Raw genomic sequence first — 25,828 nt, forward strand, 5'->3', positions numbered from 1 at the left:
ATGCCTGATTCTGTTTTATAACCCTTAATCATTGTGGAAACTGTTCTGCATGTGCACAAGCTTCATTTCCACTGCCACAATTATCCAAAAATAGATGAAGAAATGCCCTTAAACAACTGTTTGTATATCGATACTTATGCCCCCTCCACCACTCATTAGACCTGGCAGAATAGAAAGCAAAGTTTCCAACAGCATCACAACAGCTGTAATTTCACGCAGCTGCGGCTTTTAATGGCGCCCGTACCACTAAATCATCACATGCATCTGTAAACCATCATCGTGGTAATATCTCAGTCATGATTATTAAAAGTCAGAACAATGATGAATGGTTAATCTATAGAGTTTATACCGAAACGGACTTTATAAAGTGCTTGGCAATTTAGGATGAAAGGAAAAGATCATTACCAGGGGAGTAATGGCTCCGAAGTCAATAAAAAGAATTACAAAATTCATCACTCATAAAGAATTGAAGAAAAAAAAAAAAAAAAAAGTTTATCAATGTGCCTCTGAGCGACCTTTTACTGAACGTTGTGTAGACTGATAAATAACAACACAATCAGTGAATCGTAAATGGTGTTTACATCGCTCCCCTCATATTTCAAGTACACCTTGTTTTACCCACACAAGAAGCTAGAAAAATGTGTGTATGCTGGTCTGAAGTAAGCGCAAGGTACGCGCATTCTTTATTCACATTCTTCCTTTATAAATACCAGTTGTGGGAAAAATCACACAATTTTTTTGTGCGCACTCACCCTGGAGTTACAGAATCCACATGGACAGTGCTGTATAGAAAGATTTTAAGACACACATACAACATGCAGACTTCCCCACATATGTAAACACTATTTACGTATTGTAACGTTTCATCCTGTGGCAATATGCTGCAAATGAGAGGTTTCAGTGTGTGTTTACACAGTTAACACAAAACCTCCTAGTTCAATCTTTGATCGCATTTCTTTCTCGCAGCTGTACTTTTCTCCCCATGTTGCTTCCATCACTCTCCCCATCTCTTTCACACAGAAGCTTCCCACCCCACAAAAGCTGCGTAATGACAGGGTGGAACAGCAGGTTAATGACAACAGAGGCACTGTGGCAGTAGAAGCAAACGGCAGGGATCCAGGAATAGTTGGTGTTACAGAAATACAGTTAGCACTGACAGTGGCAGCAGCACGCTGAGTATGTAGGTGGCATTGCTGCAGCTGACACTGACCGTATGGAACCAGAACTTGACAATTGGAGCGTTGTAGAACTCGTATATCTTGCGTCCCATGGGGATGAGTCGGTGGCGGTTCTGAACCTCCTCAACATCCTTCTTTCTGGATGTCTCTGTGGTAACCTTACCCAGCATTGCCTTGGGGAATGCAAACCCCACATGGAGCGAGGGAGGAAGTGAAAGGTGTGAGGGATAAAAGCATGGAAAGAGTGGGAAGAGGGAGGTGTGACAGATTGGAAAGACAAAGGAGGAGGAGTGGGGGAGACGCACAGAGAGGATGGAGATGAAGATAAGTATGTGAAAGAGGAGAGGTGGGATGGGAAGAGTCGAATAACAAAGGAAAAAGGAGAAAAAAAAAAGAGAAGGGGGAGAGGGTTACAATATGGCCACTGCACAGTTTTAATATCATAATCAAAAAAGCAAGCACAGGCAATGTCATCATTCCAAAATGTGAGATGTGTGTTTGAGGTGGAGTGTTGGGTGAAGGCTGGTAACACTGTATGACGCAGACAGGGACACTCATGGATTGTGTCTCAGACAACAATTAAGAAGCAGAAGAGAGACAAGATAATGACAGAAAGAAGACAGATAAAGAAAAGATAAAGGGTAAGACATAGATATCTCTTTTCAATCTGTGACACATTTCCTTATCCATGAGAGAGGGTTCGGAGCCCACTGATTTAATGGGTCATGGTCTTAATGTCAAAGCAACACCAGACCTTTGAGGGAGTTTATTCATTGAATTGTATTGTATGTCAAGAATTATACTGCCCAACAGACAAAACACAGCAACTACATATCTATTATTATATCTTATCAAAACTGAATTATAACTTGTATCTAACATTCTTGTATCACATCGGTTTTACTATATAAACACATAATATACCAGCGTTTTAAATCTGCAGTAACTACAAAGCAGACCAATAGAGTGCTGCAGGAATAAGTCATATAACCCGAAAATAACTTAGCATTTATGCACTTTTGGTTCCCTTGTCTCGAAGTCGGTGGGGTTTTTTGAATGGATTTTTTGGTTAATTGTCCTCAATAAGGTCTGTTGTTAGCTTAGGATATTTTCACGTTTTGTTTTACAACATAAGATATGTCTGACTTCAATTGCAAACTATTCTAACTCTAACTTTACTACTCATAGATTGATCAATTTATAACAAAGTGTGTATAGTATTGTGTAGTAAGACCCATAGAAATGGCAAGCGCAGTGTAGTTCATTATACCTTAATGTTAGCTTTTTCATTCATCATAAAAGTGTTCATCTGTGAAGATTATTTTACTGAACAAAACGTGCAAGTATCACAAACTTGTGTTTAGAACAGAGCTTATTTTCTGTAATAATCCAAAATCCAATGGAAATATCTCATAGGAGCTTTGTCAAGGGAACCAGGGCGATGCTAACTTCCAAGTTAACCAACCAAAATGTGTTATCCCTGCAGCACTCTAAACCAAAAGGCAATATTTTACTGCTCTGTAGCTTGGTAATCTGTGTACTGCAGGACTGAACCGTCTGCTAAAGAATTGCAGCTAACTAGACTTGACTCATGAATTCCATGTGATTTGGTTTGGTTAAGCTATCTTAAAATCATATACTTTGTGGACTTTTACTCTTTCAATTGTAAATGTATTTAGTAAATACTGATTAGGATAGAAATATTAATAGTACTTGGACAGACAGAAACCAAACACTTGGTTTCCTATAAGCTGTGGACTAAGTTATAATTAAATGTTCCTCAACAAACTAGTTAAAACTGATAAGAACTGCAGTTTCTCTGAGCAGTGATTGTTTTCAATGGTTTATTTGAGAGGGACGATACATGTAGGCAATGTTACATCTAAATAAAAGCAACCTATGAAATGAATATACTGTAGCACTTCTAGCTGTAGCATATAGCTTAGCAGTTCTTGTCTCTTGTTTAGTAGGGTATATTGCATTTTTTAGCCTATTGTGTTGGTTCTATTAAATGACATCATTTGAAAACATACAAACCATCTTTTTTACAGTTTGCCATCCAGTCTTAAAAACCCTGCTTCATTGCTTCTGTAGTTACTGCACTGTTTCTGTAGGGCAGTATAGCAGACCTGGGGAAAGATAAATATTTGATCTGTCCAAATATTTGAAACACATGAGTAGTTGGTTTAAGTTCCCAGGCCACTGAGTAGGTGATAAAACCATCATTAAGAATTTAAAGAGGACATCACCACCAGTAAGGAATCAAGGGATTTCTATATTTTTCCAATGTTTGAAACATAAACAGTCAAAGTTTTGTCCAAGGCACACACAGACGGGCCTTCAGGGTGAACAGATTCAGATGCCAGTGTGTAAATCACACCATGCCTTTACTGTACTGAACATGCACGTTATCGATCAGCAAGTGGAGATCACACAAGCTATAACATTCATCACAGTGTGGTTTATCTAAAGCATCTGAGGATAGGACAATACAATCTCCCTCTGTGGTGTAGCAGTCTGTGTATATCTGCATGAATCTTTGTGTGATTCATAAGTGTCTGAAGGTGCATTTGTACAGTCAGAAGCCAGGACAATAGTAAAGGACCATTGCAAATGCATCCTTTGGCAGCAGGGTTCTTTGTGTGCTTCAGTGCCTCAAGGACTGCATGTGTAAAATGGCCCGTTTTGTGAATCTTTGTGCTGGCTTGGCTGGCTGTGCTCAATGCAGATGGAGAGTATGTACAGTGGTGCTGAAGGGCGTTCAACTTCAATTCAATCGCTTAATGGGATAACCTCACACTCTGGCTACATGTAACGTAGGAGAACCATTCACAGAGCTGATGTGCCACTGAATGTATCTTTTTACTTGCTACACCTGCAGCGCAAGTACGCCGTAAATCAAGACAGTGAGCTTCCCTTTTTTGGATTGTGTCTTCAGTTGTGGAACCCATCACATCCCTGTGAAACTTCAACCTTTCACTGAGTTTGTATAATAAGTTAAGACTACAGTAAGCTAGATAAAGTTACTAAGCAACCAGCGGCGGCTAGTTAATCAACCCCTTTCAAAGCAGACAAAAGCAAGAAAAACACAAGTGGAACTTATAATATTAATGATGGCTGCATACACTTTAGGTGAGCTAGTTCCAGGTATTGTGCTTGCTCACTCACTGACATGACTTATTGGGACACTGAATAGAAAACAAATTGTATTATGTCACACCTGTGCTTGTCCTGCCTTGACAAGTCAAAATGTCTGCTATGAAAAGGGTCTACTGCTGACAGGGTGATCGAGACCTCAAAGGAGAAGCTAGCTGGCATCATTTTCTGTATACAGGTAGTTAAATCTTAAAAAAATTAACACTTTATATATATAAAAAAAATAATATAGCAGACTGGTCTATTCTTATGCTTGTAGAGTGGATCTCTTACGCACTGCACTTACGTTGTGTGTTGCAGCAACAGCTCCATCAACAGTCGGCATACGTTAATGTAGCCTGTCTGTTAGATTCAGTTTGCGTATTAAAATTGTCTTTAGTAATCCTGCTCTTGATTTTAACAGACAAACTGGATCTTGGTATCATCTCCAGAATTGATTGGATTGAAATGGAACGAGTCCTAATCCTGCTGTACATCCATGTCTATGCAGATGGATCAACTCTTCAACTGTGAGCCGGGAGAAGATGCTCAGACTCTGCATGATTTAAGCTCTGCAGCAGCAGGCGGTAATGGTTATATAATGCAAAAGCCTGGGCCTCCCATGCTCATCAGCCAACATGCTGAGTGGTATGCTGCAGCAAGCCATCATCATGATGGGAGAGAGTGAGGGGCAGCAATCGGCTAGCATACAGTACTGTACCTCAATCAGAACTGAGCTTGGAGAGACGGAGAGAGAGAGAAAGAGCTAGAGGAAGGGGGAGCCGAAAGCAAAAGAAATAAAGGAACAACAGAGGCAAAGAGAGAGAGAGAGAGAGAGAGAGAGAGAGAGAGCTGGGCAGAGAACGAGAGGGACCAAAGAAAAGTAGAGAGAAATAGAGGAGGAGATAGGTGGAAGAAGAAACATACACGAGGGAACCCACAAGCGGCGACAGACTGAGACGCTACAACTCCAAAACCATGTCTTTGCTGAGACGACGAGAAACAGGAAAGGCCGATTTGGCTGGAGGGGTCCAGTTGGCCAGAATAGAGAAACAAGTATGTGTGTGTATGTGGAGAACTGGGTGCGTATGTGTGTGCATATCGACATCTCTTTGTGAACAGGTTGTAAAAAACTGGTCCACAAGAGAAATGTACAAAGGACACAGAATCGGGGCTATGTGTTCAATCATCAGCTGTTTAACGTTTGAATATGTGTATAGATTCTGAGATGCGGGGCTGAGGTGGGTTCTCTCACCACGGAGTTGTACTGCGTCTCACAGTAAGATCTTACTGTGAACTCCATGTCTTCCTCCTCCTTCTCCTTGACTGGTTTCTCGGGCTCCTCCTCCTCCTTCTCCTGCAGGTAGGTGTCCTGATCCTGGGGCATGTAGGACATCTCATCCTTGTTCTTGAACTCCAGACTCAGGATAGACGGTGGCAGAAGCAGCCCTAAGATTACCTGAGTGATGAGGAAGCGGAGGTTGAAGTGACAGATGTGACAAAGATGTACAGTTTCATGAACAGCGCTGCAGTAATTAGGACACAGAAAGTCTGGAACAAACAAACCTTCATGATCAGGGAAAAACACCTTCCCCTCATGCCTGTACACGGTTGAATGACAAAGCCTTGGTATTTACAACCGCTAAAGCGAGGGTTCTCATTGTGGGAGTCGATTACAAAAGCATTAGTCCAGACAGGCAGCATGAGTATTGTGCTGCCACGATAGATGAGAGGGACAAACACCCGCAGCAGATAAGGGAGTCAGGCTTGCTGTAAACACTTCAGATACAGTGCATAGTACCAGTCAAACAAGAAAAGCGAGAGCGAGGCTGTTACCACAGTAAGAAAAAAACGAACAAAAGACAGAGAAGATGGAGAGCAGTATGTCCTCTTAGCTCTGGACTGAAAATGTATCTTATAATTTAAAGTCAGTCACAAGTTGCTTATTATCAGGCATATTAGTAGCATATTGACTGATCATTATTCATTAAAACGCACTTAGTGATGCCTTATTTTGCCTTACCATATTCAGCTACAGCTACTAGGCCAAAAAAACTACCAAACTATTGCTTTGTGATCAGGATGTTGTGCATAAATTACAAGGTTGATACGCTTTAATCAGTCTAGGCTTTATAAGGTACCACAAGAGTGGCTCAAGAGGCAGAGCCCCAGAGCCCCAGATCCCCAAACTGCTCCCAGTTCCATTGATGTGTGGGTGTGTGTCAGTGGCTATGCATAGAAATGAGCATGGGCAGCCTCCGCCGTGTATGATTGTGCGTGTGAATGGATGAATGTAACGTGTTTCAAAGTGCTTTGAGTAGTCGTTGAACTAGAAAAGCCCTATATAAATGTAAGTCCATTTACCATTTAGTACCACAAGAAGAGTCATTCTCTATTCTTATGTAACAAAACTACATGTGTTAATAGTGTCCAGATAACTCTAAATTAAGCCTTTCTGATTCAGAAAATCTCTCCCATTCGGAGGTAAGGTCTTGCTCATAACTAATTCACTAGTATTTTGACACTTATTAACCCACACAGGTTCAACTAGTGAATAAGTTATAGTGAATAAGACCTTATGTTAGAATGTGGAATGTAATCTGAGGCTTAATCAAGAGTTCTTTGGACACTGTAAAAACATAGTAGTTTTGTGTTTTGCTACACAAGAATAGATCCATTTTATGAAGTATTAAGGGAGAATAAAAGGTACAAGATAATGTATTGGTCATTGTACAACACAGGTTTGCATAACAAAAGTTCTTAAACTCTTTCATGCTACACAAAAAACAGAACATACATATGTATACAGTTATTTATATATAAATATACATAAACGTGTAGTGTATCTTTTGAATTTGCATCGGTGTGCAAGTTAACAGCAACTACAACATGGTGATGATATGGTCGGCATCTTCACATCAAAAGTTCAACATCTGGGAAACACTGTCCAGTGTGAGCACCAAGCATCAATGTTATGAATACCACCTCTCATCATTCGGCTGTAGCCCTGCACTCTGTCGGCTTGAAACACTGCCCGCTTGTTGAGTACAACAGCTTGATCCGAGATGTTGTGGTGGAGACAGGTCTCAGGAGGCACAACGGTCTCTGATTTCATTAATTGTTTGGCCAGTCCCCTTTGTCCATTTCCTTTTCCTGCGACCAAACATTAGTCAGGAGCAGCCTTAAAACCAAGCTGGATTAGCATGGCTCTTATTCCAATTCTCTTCCTCCCTGGGGCAGTCTGACTGCTCAGGTTGGATGGTCAAAAGATGCTGTGGGCAATGATTGTCTCAAAGTCTGCTGCTCTTAATCCAAAACACTCGCTTTTTTCCCTTCAATGCTGATGAAGTATTTCTGCCGAAGGCAATAGGTGTTTCAGCAATAGAGCAGAAAAAATAACAATTACTTCTGACTATTTTTGTGGTACTGCCCGCCTATACAGTCCAACACTGAGCGAAGCATATTATGATCTTAATTTATATTCAAGAACTTCCTAATCAATAAGCAGTAATTAGGAGATTACTGAGGGAAACTCTTAGTTGATAGCCTAGTAGTAGTAGAAGAATGTGGTCATGCAGAATAATGCATAATAGGAGTTTTAAAATGACTAATATAGAGTCAATATGCCACTAATATGCATGCTAATAAGGATGGTATCAGGATGACGTATAATGAGGGTAGTGACTTGTGAAAAATACAATTAAAACCACAGCACAGAAAGTGAAGTCTCAGCTTCTCTTGTCATCAGTCATGTCGAGGGGTTGAAAGCAAAGACATCAATAGTTTGTCAGACTCATTGATGTTTGAAGAAATCAATGTACTCGTCTTTGCAATTCATAGTCGACTCTCAGCCTCCAGTAACGGTATACTGATATGGTATGAGAGTGTTGGGAGGTGTGAGGCCGAATGCCCTAACAACTACAGCAACTCAAAAATGTACACACATATTATTTTGACAACATTTTGACAATGTTATTTGCTGTATATCATGAACTCCTGGGGGCATCGAATCTTGTTTGTTCCACTTGTGGTTTCCTTCCTGTCTTTCTGCTCCGGTGAGTTTGCTTTAGCAGTGAACTATCTCTCTCCCTCCTGCAAAGGCCAAACCATACTTAAAGCACTTGTAGTCTGCCCTGCTCCAAGACCTACTCCCCTGTCTCATTCTATGTATGAACGAGTGTGAACCCAGCCGTCCCTCCAGCAACTCCCAGGGTGACTCTTCATTATAAATAACTCTAACCTCTCCGATCTGAGCGGCTGCCTTCTGTCACCCTACCACCAGACATCGAGAAAACCCACATGAGCAAAGATTACTCAAGACTCAACCACCAGTCTTAAATGAATCTACTCTGGACTCAAAGGATGTTCACCAAATAAGCCTCGATATAAAGTATGTGGCACACAATGTTTTGAAGTAATATGGTCTGTCCTTCTGTCCCCTCTGGCTTAATTAAAATGCTTTGTAGGCTTATACTAATGAAGACCAAAGTTGGACCTGGCGGGCCACCTCATCCAGACACAGTTACATAATTCAAATTATTACCATCCAAAAAACCCTCTTTCCTACAAATAAACACCCTGAAATAAAATATTTAACAACTTTCTGTTATTAACCAAAAGGCTGGATTTCGATTTGTCCAGAATCCAATGAAAAAAATCCAAATTTAATTGTAACAGACTTTCCATCGGGGTCGGGTCTGTTTAGTCCTGAGCTTCCACAAACTAGAAGATAAAGTGTTTTAACTGTCAGTGGTGACCTGTGGTCTTTTCACAGCCCAGCGCTCTCCACATTATTGTGAATGAGTCATCAAAGCGAAACCACAGATATAACCAGCCAGATGGGTGTACTCCCAGCTCTATTTAATGAAGATAAATAGCCCTATGTTGTACAGCATATGGGTTATCTGAATTGATAATATTGTTTATTTGACTATGTCCTGATATTTGAGAATTGTGGCAAAGATATGCAAAGATATGCAATAATATCTGCAACTGTGAAAATATGCACCTGTCAATGTTTTTAAATTACCTGCATTTCGTATTGCTATTTCTCGTCTGTCAACGTGCACACTGATACTGCACATGTACCGATATATATTTAATAGGCCGACCCAAACAGAATCTGCTGATTTTTTTTCACAGTTTTGTGGTGATCCAGAGTAAAAATCTACAGAATTCAGAGGAAATTGATCTAAAAAAGGTTGAAATTAATATTCATTACTTAGTTCCTCAGCAGTAAATCCATTTTTTAACATATTGTCACATCGCACCACAAATTTTCTTAACGTTAACTGAAAACGAAACACGACAGTCCCACACATGCAAAAAAGGGCTGAAGATGTGTCAATGTTCTGAGTTTACAAGCAGCAACTGTGCTTGGTTAGAATCTGTGGAAAATCTGTGGAGTTGTTTACTGAATTCTGCGGCTGCAGATTACGTGTGAGCCTGGTAATAACCTAATGCTGGGTGGCCTCTGCTTCTCATATAGGAACATTACGTCCAAAGCAACTAACAATTTTCATTTTCTACAGGAAGGTAATCAGCACTTCTCTCTGCTTCACATCTCTACAGTTCCACACCTGGCAGCTGTCACATGTAACAACTCTCCACTTAGCAGCACCACTCAGCAGATCCACAGGAGTGATTTGGGCCACCTCTGCAGAAGTTTCTCAAAGAGCTGAAAGCCTTTCTCATTACTTTCTGTGCCATAACTTTTCTCAAATAAGTCTGAGGGGATTCAAGCGTTCCAGTGCAACCCTGCCTTTCTAGCCTGAAGCCTGAAGTTACAGTGAATGGCACAGGGATGCTACTTAATGTAAACACACTTTCCTTTACCCACAGGTTATCCCAAACATCTGTCCAACTTCTTTTACCTTCAGGCCTGAGTTCTTGCGCATCCGCAGGCGTCCCATCCACATGTCGGTCAGCAGCATCTGACTGCAGGTGTGAGCGATGAAATCTCTGTGCTTGGCTGCTACCGCCAGCTGCAGGCAGGTGGCGTTGCTCCAGTTCTTCAGCTCATACGTCAGCAGCTTCATGGCCATCTGCTCGTCCTGTTTATAGGACTGGTCGAGGAGTTCCACCGCCAGCTGGCCAAACTCTCTGGGAAATTATATACAGGACATATACAGGCACACAGAGACAAGAACAGTGATACACTGTGTTCAAAAATGTGAAAATGTAATTAAACTGGTCGAGGAATCACTGACCATCTGGTCAGATTCTGTAAGAGATTAAATTTGCATACAAACACTTGCACACAAATAGCGATACAACGTTTTGTACATCACGGCACACAGGGAAGGTCAAGGACTTACATGAAAAGCGTATCTAATTTCCTTGGTGGATGCACACTCGCATACAGCAAAGTACCCAAATTCTCACTGGTAACTATGTCTGTATCTTTTCCAGGGTGACAGGGTTTGAAACACTTGTTGTTTAAGTTATAATGTATGTATACTGCATGCTGAACAAGAAATGCTGTGTGCAGCAGTTATTACAGAACGACAGCGCTAATATGAAATATTGAAAACAGCAGAAATATGAAAACATATCTAAATGTCTAAATGTTTGGATGTAATATGACCAACACACGGCACATAGACAACACAATTTATCAAATATAAAATATTGCAAAGTAGAATAAACCTCTCGCACCAACACTTTAATCGTCCCCTTTGGACAATACAAACATAAATCAATACTCCGAAATCAAGTTTCATCCTTATTTAGCCTCCGAGAGGACTTTCTTCTATACAAACACACTCACACACATTACAGCACAATATTGCACACTACACTAGAAAGCAATCTGTTCTGTACAGTTTAATGTGTATAACAACACCACCGGGGTTTGGAGGATTTATAAAACAAGGGCTCAAAATGGCACAGATGACAGCACATGACCCAGTTCAGCAATTTCTGTTTATATGAGGGGCTTTTCTAATGACTTGTATATGATGAAAATAAAAGGTGAATATTCTACATTAACAGCTTGTTTGCAAATGTCTTGGAAAGTAAGAAAAGGTCCCTACAGAATACTGTATGTACTGTACTTTCACACAACATAACAAGTTCACATAAACATCCATCGAGTTTATCCATATCTACACACATACAGTCATTCTCAAACACTGCAATCACAAATAACAAAGGTTTACATGTAGATATAAAAATGCATGAAGTTAAATGAGCTCCTCGAAGGAAGCCAAGCAAATTCTCTGTGGAAAGTACACTTAAAATATGCCAGCTGTAAGGCTGTCCTTTGAAACTGTGTGTAAGTATGTGTGGGAAATCGAGGTTGGCGTGGTTTTGCTTCATCTGTAGTAACCGAAAACTTCCCCCCCAATTAACAGTAATTTCCATAGCCAGCATTTTCATCTCTAGGTGATTACCTTCATCTCAAATGCATATCCTTAACTAACGATGATGCATGTTATTAGATTTCTGTATCTATGTCACTGACGTCCCATGGGAGCCTGGAGTAGTCCGAAACGGGTCAGTTTGCAGCGAAGAAGGTATGTTAGTGTGTGTCTGTGTGCCCACATGTAATGGAGTGTGGAGGCAAATGTCCCGTCTAGACTCGCCACTCTTCTTTACATAAATAATTTAGAGCAGAAAAATGTACATGAGAGGTCTGAACTAACAGAGAAGGACTACAGAATCTCAACATATTGAAATATTTAAGAACACATATGGCTGCAAGTGTGAGTAGTTGGGAAAAGTTAGGACACTGTGTTCCTTCAGTGTGTTATATAGGTCCTTGTGCATGTAAAAGAACGAAGAAGGGCGGGCCTTAAAAAGACAGTAGCTAAAACAGACTGTCAGAGAGAGAGAGGGAGTACAGTGCTGCAGCACTGGACAGAATCAGAATACATTTTTTTTTTGAGCATTAAAGGTTTTAAACCTAGTCGAGTAGTAACCCAAAATAAAATTATGAACCTGAATATAAGCATACTATGTGTAAATCTATTACTTATCCTGAAGTTGATACCAGCAACACTTTTTCAAACAATTTGGGACAGATGCAACAAAAGACTGTAAAAAGTTTGGAATGCTCCATAAACACCTGTTTGGAACATTTCACAGGTAAACAAGATGATTGTATCATGATTGGGCATGAAAGGGGCATCCTTTTGGATTGGGTGAGGTTCACCACTTTGTGAAACACAATTGTATCAAGAACATTACTACATGGGCTGAGTTTGTTTGGAAATCATTGCATTCTGATTTATTTCCATTTAAAGCCCAGTTCAGACCAAAGATTCGCGACACGACAGAACAATTTTAGAAAGTTGAAGGGGAAAGCTGCAGCAGTGTGAACTGACCCATTGCAGCTCGACGAGGCTGGCTGATAATGTTGCCTGCGATCAAGCTTGCCAAGTTGTGGCTGTTTTTGTTTTTCTGCCATTCCATCATTACTACAAATGCAACTATAGCAAGGATCTCTGTGCACATTCATATTTAAAAGGCGTTGCAAATGATATCCAGCTATAAAAAAGCCTGACAAGCTGGCAGTTACCACAGAAGTACAAAGATTTGTAAATGAGATGATAGACCGCCTCATCTAGTCACATTGGTGTAAACTGGTTAGGTTTGCAGAACGTTGCAGACCGACACTCGTCTCGTCCCAAATCTTTGGTCTGTACTGGGCTTAACACAGCGCCCCAACTTTTTTGTAATCTGGGTTGTAATTCATGTCACCCACCTGGAGTTGTGGTTTAGTTCCTGGGAGATGTCGTCCACCATGTCGTTCTCGGAAGCTTCGTGTGCCATGGCCTTACAAAGCTTACATGCCACCAAGGCCTTGGCCATGGCCTCTTCGCCATGCTGCCAGAAGAACAGCGCCATCTTCTGACGTTTCATGAGCACGGCCCACACCATGAGCTCATGGAAGGGGAAAGGAAAGTGGTTGATTTCAGGGTCGTCTAAATCGATGTCCACTTCCTCCTCTCGTTTACGCGTCGTCTTCTGGCGACCTCTCCGGATGGGCATGTCATCCTGGTTGGGACCCATAGCAAGTGAGTAGGGTGGAAAGAAAGAGACAGCTATGTAGATAGACATATTTTGGGGTGAGTTGTTACAGATTATAATTATTTCTATAAGTAGAGTACAACTGCAGAGTGTTTTAGGTTGATGCTGTACTACTTTTGGATGTATACAGTCAGAGCTTGGGTTCTGGATTTTACCCATAACTCTGTCTCTGAAGGACTGGCCCTGTGCCTGGCACACAAGTCTAGAGGGGTCGTAGCACTCAAGGAAGATTTTCAAAATGTATTTTCTAAATTTGCTCACCCTCCACATGATGAGAGTTAGTCATGAGGCAAAATCAGACTTTGAAGGACACGGGTGGAAGGACAAAGAGCAACACACAAAATACGCATCACAGGCTTGATCTCATACACTTTTCAATGAAATCTTCTCAGGGGATTTTACTTTGGTCTCTCTTTTTATACTTTTCCATTAATTTTGAGTACAGAAATAGCTCCTCGATGCAGATTGTCTCTAGAGGGATTGACACCGCCAGTTAATGTTAAAATGCCACATCAGCAGGATGGCATTGATCTCCAATAATTTCATATTTTAATAATTGAGGACTACTGATGGTTGATCAATGACAGAGATCTGAGAATTGGCTTTCAGCTGTTGTAGAACTGCTGCTTGCTTTGAGACAGATTATCTGGACAAAGATATGATAATAATATGGCATTAAATCATTCAGTCGGTGACAATCCATTTACAAAAGGGTACGTTTGTGATTTTTTATGGATATTTTTGAAATGATTACAGCACCATATATTTATATCTTCAACAATCACAAGTGTCGAAGGTTAACAGCAGGAAATCACACTGATTAAATTATAAATTGGATTACAAAAAGAGAGAAAGACATTAAGGTAAAGACTTGAACAGACACACACACACACACAAACTGACAGGGAGACGGATTTCAAACAGGCAGACGTACAAAGGAATGGACAGCCATGCACGTTAGATATAAATACCTCTGAGAAAACTGTAGACACATGCTGTGATAAAAGCTTTATGATGTGGTTACTTCATGGTGTGTACACCATGGATACATGTGAGTCCACAAACCACGTATTATGTAATCCTGTCAGGTCTGTCATAACCTATTCTGTGAAAATGTGACTGGGCTGCTCTGACATGTATCATAATAGTTACAGTCCATTAAACAGTAATTTGGACATATTTTTTTCATCTTATAAATCTGTAAATTGAAAATGATCTTTGAAAAAGGTAGTGTAAAATGTATTAATAATTTTATCTGACACAGATCCTTCAACTGGCTCAAAAATGTATGCAAATTTCCAGCAGAATTAATTAAATATGGCTCAAGGTCTTCCTTTCAAAGACTGAGAGGCACACACAAAATGATTATTTCGCTGAGAAGATTCTGTAGACTGACTATACACTGAACACGTTATGAGGGAGAAGACGAGAGAGAGAGGAACAGTAAAGGAATGACTGAACGACAACCTTGATGAGATCAACACTCACCTCCATCCCCAGCAGTTTCAGGGCTTTGGGCTAGAAAAGCAACAAAAAACATAAAGAAACAGAACAAGACCTTGTCGGATGTGTTTTTATAGAGTAATGTACTCTATAAGTACAACACAGCACAGACTGACAGAGAGACAAACTCACTCACATGAAACCAGAAACATTCTTTGATATGGTAAGTCACTCACTTTCAGTTTAATGCTTTTCTTTAAAATGGCAACATCAATCAGGGATAGTAATTTGTGCTGGTGTGATTGACAGTATACGATATATACAGAAACAATCTCTTGTGGTTGCGTGCTTCCATGTTTTATAGGAGAATGTATTTGTGCATTTGGTACAGTACTGTGTATCTGTATTAAAGCAGGGCATGTATGAATTATGTATTCATGAGCCATCATCTGAGCTGGTAAAAATAGCCCAGGTCTCCTGTGGGGATTTTGATATCTGCATCTATTTCGAGGCTTTGTTTTTTCTCATGTGTGTGTGTGTGTGTGTGTGTGCACGTGAAAATGTGATCCCAGGTTTATTTCATCACGAAAATCACAGTTAAATTGGAACTGATTGACAAACACTCTTTCTCTCTCTCTCATTTTGCCTGTTTGCTCTGCTTTTCGCTTTATCTGCGTCTTTCCAGCTGCTTTGTTTCTCCCGTGGCACACATACACTGAGATAAACAAGCACATGAAGACTCACATACACACATTCAAACAAACAAACACAAAGGTGCACAATCAAGTAGAGGTATGGTGTTACTGATACAGCTGTGTGTTCTTCTATTTTCATCACACCTGTGACGGTGCGTGAAGTATTGAGGCAGAATGAGAGAATTAGAACATCAGAATATGAACATAAACCAGATAATGTGCAGAATGTGTGGAGTGAAACACACAAGCACCAAACACTATAGCTCATGATTTCAATGATCAGTTCCTCCACTTTGATTGAAGGTGTGCTAATCAGTGAGATGAGTTTCTGTAGTGGTTGGTATGAAGTGTGTGTATCATTCGGGTTACGTTATGATGGCACATGATGAAGAGTCGCTAGATGGATGATCTGTTGCTCTCTACTTGATGTGGAAATGATCTATTATGTTTGACCTCTGTTGTTGACCATAGGAGAACGTGATTTCTGTGGATTTGGTGACATCTTCCCAATTGAAACAATACAATAACTCATGAAAATATGTTTGTTCATGTTTTTGTCAGGCTGACATACGTATGCAGATTTACATTTTCATCCTTGTGCGACATTAGCTAGCAGTTGCACCCCCAAAACAAACACGTCAAACCTGCGTGTTTGGGCTCATACATAAGAATGACATAATAGAAGTAATTTGTTTTCCATTTATTCCAGGAGAAATTGTTCCTCCCTGCAATTTCAGTCAAACATTTATGACATTTATAAAACTTTATTTCCTATGCAACGGAAAGATCAAAATCCACTGGCAGTATAAAACTATAATGATTGTCTCAAGGTTGTATGCCTCCGCATACCAGTCAAGTTGCTGGTTCATGGGCTATTGTGGATGTTTGTGCCAAATTTGAAGCAATTCCCTCAATTGTGTCACAAGAATGGGACTCCATGAGGTCAAAGTGACCCTGAACATTTACCTTTGACCACCAAAATCAAATCAGTTCATCCTTAAAGCTGCTGTATGTCATCGTTTTAGCTAACTTTCTGTCCGTTTTGCAGTTTAGCAATCCCCTCCATCCTCTCTACATCGCCACATGAACAGGGAGTGGTCATTGCCAGATATAGCAGCAAACAACGAGGATCCTGCTCTCCTGCTAATATGCTGCTAATTAACACTTATTTTAACAATAAAAAATCACTTACAGCAGCTTTAAGCCATAGTGGACATTTGTGCCAAATTAGAAGATGTTCCCTCATTGTGTTTCTGAGGTATAGCCTTCACGAGAATGGGACAGATGGTCAGGTGAAAACATAATGCCTCTGGCCCCAGCTATCGCCAGCGCGGAGGCATAGCAACATACAATACAGGATGTGGTTAACTCATTTCTGTCAACCTTGCTGTATTTCCTGCTCATTCAGTCATGTCACAACTAATAACATCTAAATGTTCATGCTAATTTACTACTTGCATCAGCAGGTGAAGTTTGCCCTTGAGTGCACAATGCCTAATTAACATTTTATTATAACACATAATTTGCCCATATTATTCATCTTTCCCTTATCAGGGATAATTTGATAATGAGGTTCATTTCACTGATATTGGTCTCTTGATTAATGGCATTAAATAATCCTAGACATTAGTGTATTAAATGGAGGGGTATTAATGCAGTTGAAAATCTTTCACTCACCCTCTTGGGTCCAAAGAGGTTGTGGTAAAGTGTTCTGAATCTCTTCCTGGTGTAGTTACAGCGATACGCCCCGCCCATGAGGTATTCAATGACCAGTCCAATGTCGATGAGGCTGATGCGGTAGTCCGGGGGCAAGTTTCCCTAGAAAATCAGACAGTGTTAACAGGCAACAACCCAAGGCAACTGATTAATAATGGAGGTTAAACAAAACAAGTACAAAACGAACCACACAGTCTTTCGCACACTTTACAAAATCTATATCAAACATTTTTTGGCTATCAAAGAATACGTGATTATCGGATTCACCTTGAAGTAGATCCAACTGAACCCTGGATATTCTCGCTTGGAAAGAACACACAATGTCAGTGAGTAAACGGCACGATAAGCAAGAGCAGGGGAAATGAGATACACAGAAACTCTCAGGCACCATCTCTCTTCCAGCCTCTTTAATAAATTGTTATCTCGACCAGACTGTGGTACAGCTAATGTTTTTGTATCGTGTTTAAAAGTCTTAAAAACTATGTGAATCTAGAATTCTGGAGCTATTCCTCTGACCTCTTAATTGTTTGAACCAAGAGCTGGTCGCAGTTTCAGGTTAAGACATTAATCCCGAGCCCCAAGCTGTAAATTGTTCTCTTATTGAGGAGCAGAAAATGAGGAGAGAATGGAGACTCAGGTGCAGTATGAATCGCAGAGAGAATATACTGACTGAGGACAATTACTAAGGATGTAAAAAATGTAATGATTTATCATAATTTGCATTTAGGGAATTAATGAGATCTTCTCGGTGAAGTTTAATGTAGTCTTGAAGAAAGGAAAAGAAAGAGAGAGTGGTAATATCTCATTAGCCTGGAAGAGAGGGCTAATAGCATGGAGAACAGGCAGGTGGGAGGAGAGAATCGCTATTGAAAAAGAAGTCCTTTCACGTGAGGACTATAACCATATCAACACTCGCTGCTCCTCATCGTGCCCTCAATGTCAACCCTGGATCCTGCAGTCATTATCCTGACCCCCGCTGTGTCTTCGAGCTACACACAATTACCTTACATATCTTTACATCTTGCTTGATACTATCTCCACTCCTCTGCCTCAGATGTGAGATCCTAGAAATCCTCTCTGACCTGCTCATGCCCAGCCTGTCTTCATATCCTACGATTCAATTTCATTGGCGGTAAAGCCTGGCAAATCCCTGTAGGCCAACTAATGCGCTTTGAAGTAGAGAGAGCCACAGCTACTGCTTGTTTTCATACATCCACAGATTAAAGTGAATACACAAAGCTTCACTTCCTGCTACTTTTATAAAAATGCACCAGTCAGCGGTCAGCCAAGCCCACTTTTAATTCCCTGTGGGGTTGACGCTCAAGGTAATAACCGTTTCTTAATCTTGACTGGCATCCGAAGGGAAAAATGATGGGTTAATTAACGGAAGTACAGCAGAGTTGACATCAAATTGTAACTAGACCAAACATTTCACACAGTTGACAGCTATTCTACATGTCCAAAACCTTTCATTACAAACTGGAACATGTGTAACTACTTGGAATTAATCTATGATAATAAAAGTGATTCATAAGGAAGGTAAAGATGCTACAGGATGCTCCTCATACAGGCAAATATCACCACTGGACAACACAATCATGACTTCGATTACAGTTACACTGACAGTTAATAAATTAGAGGACACTGTGCCTGATATATGGCTGCTGGTACGGACTCACAAATCTATTACTTCCGATGTTAGATGCAGAGAACGCTTTATACCAAAGGCCATTTATGTCTGAGATTGTAAGTAGTTTTGGCTTCCATGAAAAGTTTAGTTTGTTGCTCCAATTAATGCATAACAATCCAAAGTTTAGAGTAAAGGTTAATCGCACACTCCCTGGAAGATTTTCAATCAATAAAGGGACAAGACAAGGAAAACCGCTCTCACTAATGATATAAAAATAACAACATTGAAGGTGCAACATAACAACAACAACATAAACTGGCATTTATTTAACATCCTCAGATCAATCTTTACCAAGCTTAATCAAAAACGATTTCAGAATACAGCCAGCATCTTAAACTAAATCAAAGTGTAAAGCAATAACACTTAGAAAACATATCAGCAGAAACTCAAAGAAAGATATTAATTAAAGTGGGTTTTAATGGTATTAAATATTTAGGATTCCATCTTACCGGAGACATAAATCCCTTGTATATACACAGCTACGAGTTGAGATAAGACTTCAACAGATGGTCAACCAGAATAAATACTAAGTATAAATCATGAAAAAGTCGACTGTTCCACAGTTCTTCTTCTTATTTCAAACTTAACTAACACCTCAGGTAGATGTAATAATGAAATCGATGAATAATGGAGTAAAAACTGAATAGAAACCAACTCGACATCAATCCACACTGAAATCAATTAGAATACAATACTACTGAAGTTGAAAGGAAAGTACAATGGAGCAAAAGTACAATGGAAATAATAGATGTGTAAAAAATACATTCATATATTTATAAAATAAGCAATGACAATGACTGCCTATTTCAAAGAAATAGTGAGTGATGCATATTTTCTGCCTAAAAAATGGAAAAATTACTTGAAAAATAGCCAAGAAAGAGATCCAGAGTGTCTGATAGACTCATCTGAAACACTAGCAACTAAAATGTAAATACTGTAGGTTACAATATTTTCTTTAAATATGATAATCAAGGAGCCAGCTTGGACATGAGGCTTTTTTTGTTGTTGTTTTTTGTGTTGATAATGTTTTGAGGGATAGTTTAGGAGGAAGCCCCAGACATTTTTCAACTGGAAGGAGATAAAGATCTGTATACAATAATATGCATAGCTGGACTGAAACAAATCACACAGAACTGGCCAGACCTCTAATCAATTCAAACCAACTACTGACCTTTGGAAACTTACAACACAGTCAAAGAGATCAAAGAAAGGGCAAGAATCAGTCATTAGTTGAGAAATAGAGAAGAGGAATTTAAAAGAAAGAGTAAATAGACCCACTCACACCCTTTTTTCCCTGTCTTTCTTTCATTTCTGTATGTCTGTAGTAAAAATTAATAAATGCATAAATTAAATACATTTTCTTTCCTTTCTTCGTACATAATAGGCCAGTGTTAACCGCAATTACTTTAACAGTTGCTTTTGTCAAGGTGTTATTTTTAGCCAAACTTACAGAGGCTCACCAAATTATCACAACAATACAATACTAAAATGTATGAGGCCGTATAGTGTCTTTTAATCTAATTCTCATGTCATAAAATTCAAATAATAAACTGATGACCAACAATACAAATCAACAATAACTCCGGCCCGTTCCTGCTATCAACTAGCAAAGAGAACTTAAATATAAAAACCATTCAATTACATTTGGATTTTCTCCTAACCAGTCTGAGACTCAGACACAAGGTGTATTGCTGCAAGCCTCAACAAAACTGCATCGTTCATTTACTCTGTAGGAAAAACAATTTCTGCTTTGGCAGCTGTAGCCCACAGGCCGATCTCTGTAATTCTCTGTTTTATGACTCAGTTTTCACACAATCTAATGAATGGAACAGCTTGAACCTGAGAGCAGCCCTCACCTACAGCTGTTAACACGACACCTGAATCAAAGTATGACCTGCCAATAATCAACACCATGACCCAACAATCTACAGAGAAGAATGACAAAGGAAGAGCACAGCGATGACATGGTGACTCTACCTGAGGGATAGCAGTTACGACTAATTAGCATCGTACTATGAACCAACAATCACACACAAACACTTAGCTACACTATGGCAATCACGCACAGCTCTGCAAACAGACGATGAGGATGTAATGCCATGCAGATCAGTGTGTGTTTTGCATGTGTATGAGGTGTTGTGAGTATAAACTGCATATTCTCTCTGCACCAACTTCTGATCAGTTGTTTTTAAAGACAGAGAAGAGGTAAAAGAGGAGAGATTACAATACTGAGCCTCCTCAGTGATTCCCAGAGGAGCAGGCAGCGTTACTGTAATCAGTAACACTTTAATTAATGAACACCTCTACATGCTAATGGTGGTGCTGCTGACCTCTCCATCATCTCTCAGCAGTAGGATCACCCCTAATTGGCGGGCAGACATGTACTGACTGTAAAATGTTATGTTGTTTCTTTTATCGCAGCATACACCACATAAGGTTGATATGTTTTGGCTCTAAGTGCAGCCACAACCTACTGAGAGAGACGCTTCCACCATTTCAGCGTCAGACACATGAAAATAACACAATGCTGGGAAAATACAGTTTTACTATTCAAAGAACCACATGATACCCCATATCAAAAGCAACACACTGATTAGTGTTGTTAATAATACAAATAAAAAAAAGAAATGAATCAACTGAAGGCATCTACTGAGTTCTTCCTTCTCAGCCTCACAGCGCTCCGCTGCGGCCCCAGTTTGCTAAAACTCAAGCACTGTGGATAAAGCAACGTTTAATACATTTAGTGTGTGCCTGAGAGAAAGAACAGAGTAAATTGCTGAAAAGTCATGAGAAGGATGTGAGTCGTGCACAGCGCTACACAGCCACTGCAGCCCGCAACTCCAGCTGAAAGAGAAAAGCCGGCCTCTATTTGCAGTTAACAGCAACTAGGGCTACCAGACTTTACACGCACAGACTGATGCAAACGGAGTAACAACTCAAACTGCAAAAAAAAGCAACTGAAACTCTATGTAGTCAACCATCTTTAATATACACATTCAAGCCAACATTCCCATACAGTGTGCCCAAACAGCCATAGAGCTAAAAGGACAGCAGTGATGCTCTTACCTTTTTGACATCTCTGACAAGGTGGTACAGCGTGTTGGACGGTCCATGTCTCTGTTGACAAAGCAAACAAACACATAAAGATATTATTAACATCACTGACAGCATCTAGGGACAAAACTGAACCTACCTGCTACACTGTTCATTATCAGCACCATGTTTTTCTGGGAAAATAACCTTTCAATCAACATTTTACTTTGAAACTCACTATGGCAACTATTGGTTTGTTGCTAATATAACCTTCTGCGCATTTGTTATTACCGTGTTGTAGAGCTCCTCCAGTCTGGAAAGCGTGAGGAAACGGTGCATGCTGACTCCATTTTCAATCAGCAGCTTGACAAAGTCCACTCTGTCCAGAACTAAGGCATCAAGCATCGCCTGCTCCAGGGATCCGACCTAAGACAGATGGGATGGAGAGTATATGTACTCACAGCCGGTTCTCGCTCCCAACGTATCAAATCCAGCAGCCTGGTCAGTAGCTCTACACTTCAAAGGTTATTCATAGGACACAAGAGTGAGGAGTAGTTCGTTTTTAACTGACCCAAGTAAGCAAAAGTACGTAAATTGCTTAACTGATGTCACATGAGTTATGTGATGTGAGTTACTTCACTTACGTAAGTTATGTTAGTTATATTAACCCAAAGTATGATCTTTTCATAACTGTAACCAAGTAGTTTATTTGTTTTTGCCAACTCCTAACCAAGTAGTTTATGTTGCCTAATCCTAACCAAGTAGTCTATGTTGCATAATCCTAACCAAGTAGTCTATGTTGCCTAATCCCAATCAAGTATCTTTTTGCCAAAAGTAAACAAAACTGAGACCGTTTGACAATGTTGATAACATTCCAAAAGTCAGAATTTGTTATACAATGCAAACGGATTGTCAGCACACTTTATTTTCAAAGTCTAACCAAACGTTGTATATAACATTTTGTTGCTAACTTGACTGCGGAGTCCTTCCCGTCCAAAACTGGCGCTAGAGCGGTAGGTAGAGCATCATAGTTTGAAGCTTCCATACGCATATGATTTGAATACTCATAATTGTGTCTTCTCATGTTCTATCCGTAATAACTTTCACATCCAAAATAAAGAGTTGAAATAAAATTCTTATTGAGACAGCTTAAAATTATACAGTTTGAAAACTGCAAAGAATGCTGATAATGATTGATAATCATGATTGCTTATTAGCCAGCCAATTAGCCGGTGGCTGAACCTTTCACCCATGCCTGATCCTGAGCTGCTTTCTGCATCTAAACTGCCTTTTAAAACTGAAAGTATCCTTTAATCTGCTGTTTAAGTTATAATTTCTCTCTCTCTGACTACTTTAGAGACAATCAATCTGTCTTGATGTGAAACTCTTTGAACTGTGGCTCTGGAGGTGGGTGGAGTGGGTCATCCACAAATCAGAGGGTTGGTGGTTGGCTCCCCAACTCCTCCTGCCCACATGTCAGTGTGTCCTTTGGCTATATACTGAACCCCAAATTGCTCCTGATGGTGGTAACTCAGCAAACTCGGCAAAAACCTTGTAAAGCACTTTGGATAAAAGCATGATATTAATGTAGCCTTTTAGCTGCATTTCTTGTCTACAATATCATTTATTATTAATAATACCATCAGATGAGAACTGTAAACAAACTTCAGGCATGGTATTTCAAAAATCAGAGAGAATCCACAAAGAACACACAAGCCTTGAGAATACAATCAATATTTCTGCTGCAGAATTCTTGTTTATGCTGTTTTTGGTTCTTACAGGCCACTGCTGTCCGTAGATGAAGATCTGACTGCGGGCGATGTCCACTCTGTTCCATGCCAGAGCCAAACTCAGCTGGTCAGGAGCTGAAGCGTTGGCACCTGAGAGAGGATACAAGTGAGTTGGGAGAAAATGTCATATCGCAGGAAAACAAGGTTCCTTTACCACTGATCCAAATAATACACTGGTATTTTGTAGTTGGTGAGTTATTAGATCTATTTTGCTGTTATAGTGATGTGTTTACTGCTTAATGAAGTTTATTTGAAAGTCAGAGAAGAAGAGAAAAGATATATTGTTCTATGTTATACACATGAATGTGCTATAGACCTAGATACAACGGCACTGCTCAGCCTATCCTAAATCATCGTGATTGAGTGAGCGAGTGAGTGAGTGAGTCCCTTTTTCTGTAATCTGATTGTGTAGATTTTTCAGGTCCTCCAGGACATAAAGCGACTAGCTTCCTTTGTTGAAGGTTGAGGGCTTTCTTTGTGAACTGCAGGAGCTTCATCTAACTTCAGGCTTTGTGGAGCTTTGCTTTAATTTGTAATGTGTCTGTTCCTTTTCCATCTTACTCTACGTGTCTGCAGAGAAAAGATGTCTTCCAGTTAAAGAATGACAGCTTGGTCTTTGATGTATCACTTAATTTAACGCTTCACCTCATCCCTGCATAAAATGTGGAATACAACTGTGTTCTTTTGATTTGCTGTGTCCGTGCTCTGGTCCTGCTGTAAAATCAACATGAATGTAATGTACTCAGTAGAAGAAGAAAAAGAACTACAGTACGTACGCCCACAAGATGAGAAAAAATGTGAAAATGAAAGGAAAGATAAAAAAGCGGCATTCTGGACAGATCTGATTTGTTTAATATAATACGGAGTGATGCAAAGGAAAGAAAAAAACATCTTGCGATTCAAGGGCACACTGACAAAAAGGATAAAATAAAGTATTATATGGCATTGATGAGCTTTGATGTGTGTCATTGCTGTGTGCTGAAGGACAAACTGGCTGATGTAAATCTGTGACATATTCACAATGCATGGCTGGTTAGTTTGTTTGGTGTAGCTTTTCAACTTTACAGGTTGACCCTGTGAATATTTTTGCACTCATCTTTGGTTTAAAAATATATGGAATATATTTTGTTGAGTTGGGTACTTAGATAATCCAGAATGTTTCAAAAAATTTCAAAACCAGAGAAATCCAATGGCAGGCTTTACAGTATGATCCTGGTGTTACACGGTGGTCGGGCATAGACCCAATACAGTACTTGCCCACCGTTGTTATGCTTTTTTAAAAATCAATACTTAGTTGGATGACGGAAGCCACAATTACAGTAATGTCACATTTCACTTGCAATGTGACAAAAGTAAGAACAGTTTACGGACAAGATGATGGTGGAGGATTTGCAGTCAAAGGAAAAGCACAATTTGGCAATATTTCAGACTTAAACCCAGTGCTAACAGGGAACCTGATATCGTTTAAGGAAAAGGAGTTGGTTAATGTTACCTCATTGAAAAGTTGAACAACAGTGGTGCTAAACTCACTCTACACATTGCATTTCCTTTGACTACTTGACTTCAAAAGAAAAGTAATCCTGTGTTTCACCCGCTAAATGCTTTTTAATGTGAAGCTGCAGCGAAAGGAAATGTTCGGTGCATTTCATCTGGTCGCCTGTGGCAGTAACCTCTGGGAAAACATTGGATGTTTCGTGAAGAAGGATGTTGGTGAATGTTACGAAACATAATGTGAATAAAAATGAAATAAAATATATTTCTGCTTGAGTCACATCAGATACATTTTCATCAGCCATGTTGGTGTTTGACAATGAAGGCAACAACTCCCATGATTCCACACTACTTCAAGTTGTCATCAAACTATGTCCTAGCGACAGAAATTACATACTGTGCATTTAATTGATTCACAGAAACACCTTGAAATGCAAGAAGATGATTATGATGGGTTTTAGGATTATATAAGCCCCAAAGACTAGGAATAGGGCCTATGTACGAGTATGCACAGTAATACCTCCTACTGTAGGTATTTTTTATAGCAGCGTACTGTAGATAACAGTCAGAGATGTTTGGATGTTCGAGATGAGAGAAAATGTCTTAAACACAACAGGGACAGAC

General features: G+C 39.8%; 1 protein-coding gene across 9 annotated transcripts in view; it reads right to left on the reverse strand.

The window, feature by feature from the left end:
* Nucleotides 1-25,828, reverse strand: part of trpm3 (transient receptor potential cation channel, subfamily M, member 3) — a 165,765-nt gene that overhangs the window by 15,880 nt on the left and 124,057 nt on the right. For 5 of the 9 annotated variants that reach the window (XM_084360389.1, XM_084360383.1, XM_084360388.1 and 2 more), the window contains 9 exons: nucleotides 23,703-23,803; nucleotides 22,215-22,349; nucleotides 21,957-22,007; nucleotides 17,162-17,302; nucleotides 14,835-14,864; nucleotides 13,021-13,313; nucleotides 10,187-10,415; nucleotides 5,569-5,772; nucleotides 1,211-1,351 (listed from right to left, as the gene is read on the reverse strand). In XM_084360389.1, the coding sequence (XP_084216515.1) occupies nucleotides 1,211-1,351; nucleotides 5,569-5,772; nucleotides 10,187-10,415; nucleotides 13,021-13,313; nucleotides 14,835-14,864; nucleotides 17,162-17,302; nucleotides 21,957-22,007; nucleotides 22,215-22,349; nucleotides 23,703-23,803 (1,325 nt within the window). The remainder of the gene's footprint in view (nucleotides 1-1,210; nucleotides 1,352-5,568; nucleotides 5,773-10,186; nucleotides 10,416-13,020; nucleotides 13,314-14,834; nucleotides 14,865-17,161; nucleotides 17,303-21,956; nucleotides 22,008-22,214; nucleotides 22,350-23,702; nucleotides 23,804-25,828) is intronic. The other 4 variants (XM_084360390.1, XM_084360386.1, XM_084360391.1 and 1 more) reach the window with 3 other exon arrangements.

Source organism: Pagrus pagrus (assembly GCF_965226575.1).
Source record: "Pagrus pagrus genome assembly, chromosome: 8".
In the NCBI taxonomy this organism is placed as follows: Eukaryota; Metazoa; Chordata; class Actinopteri; order Spariformes; family Sparidae; genus Pagrus; species Pagrus pagrus.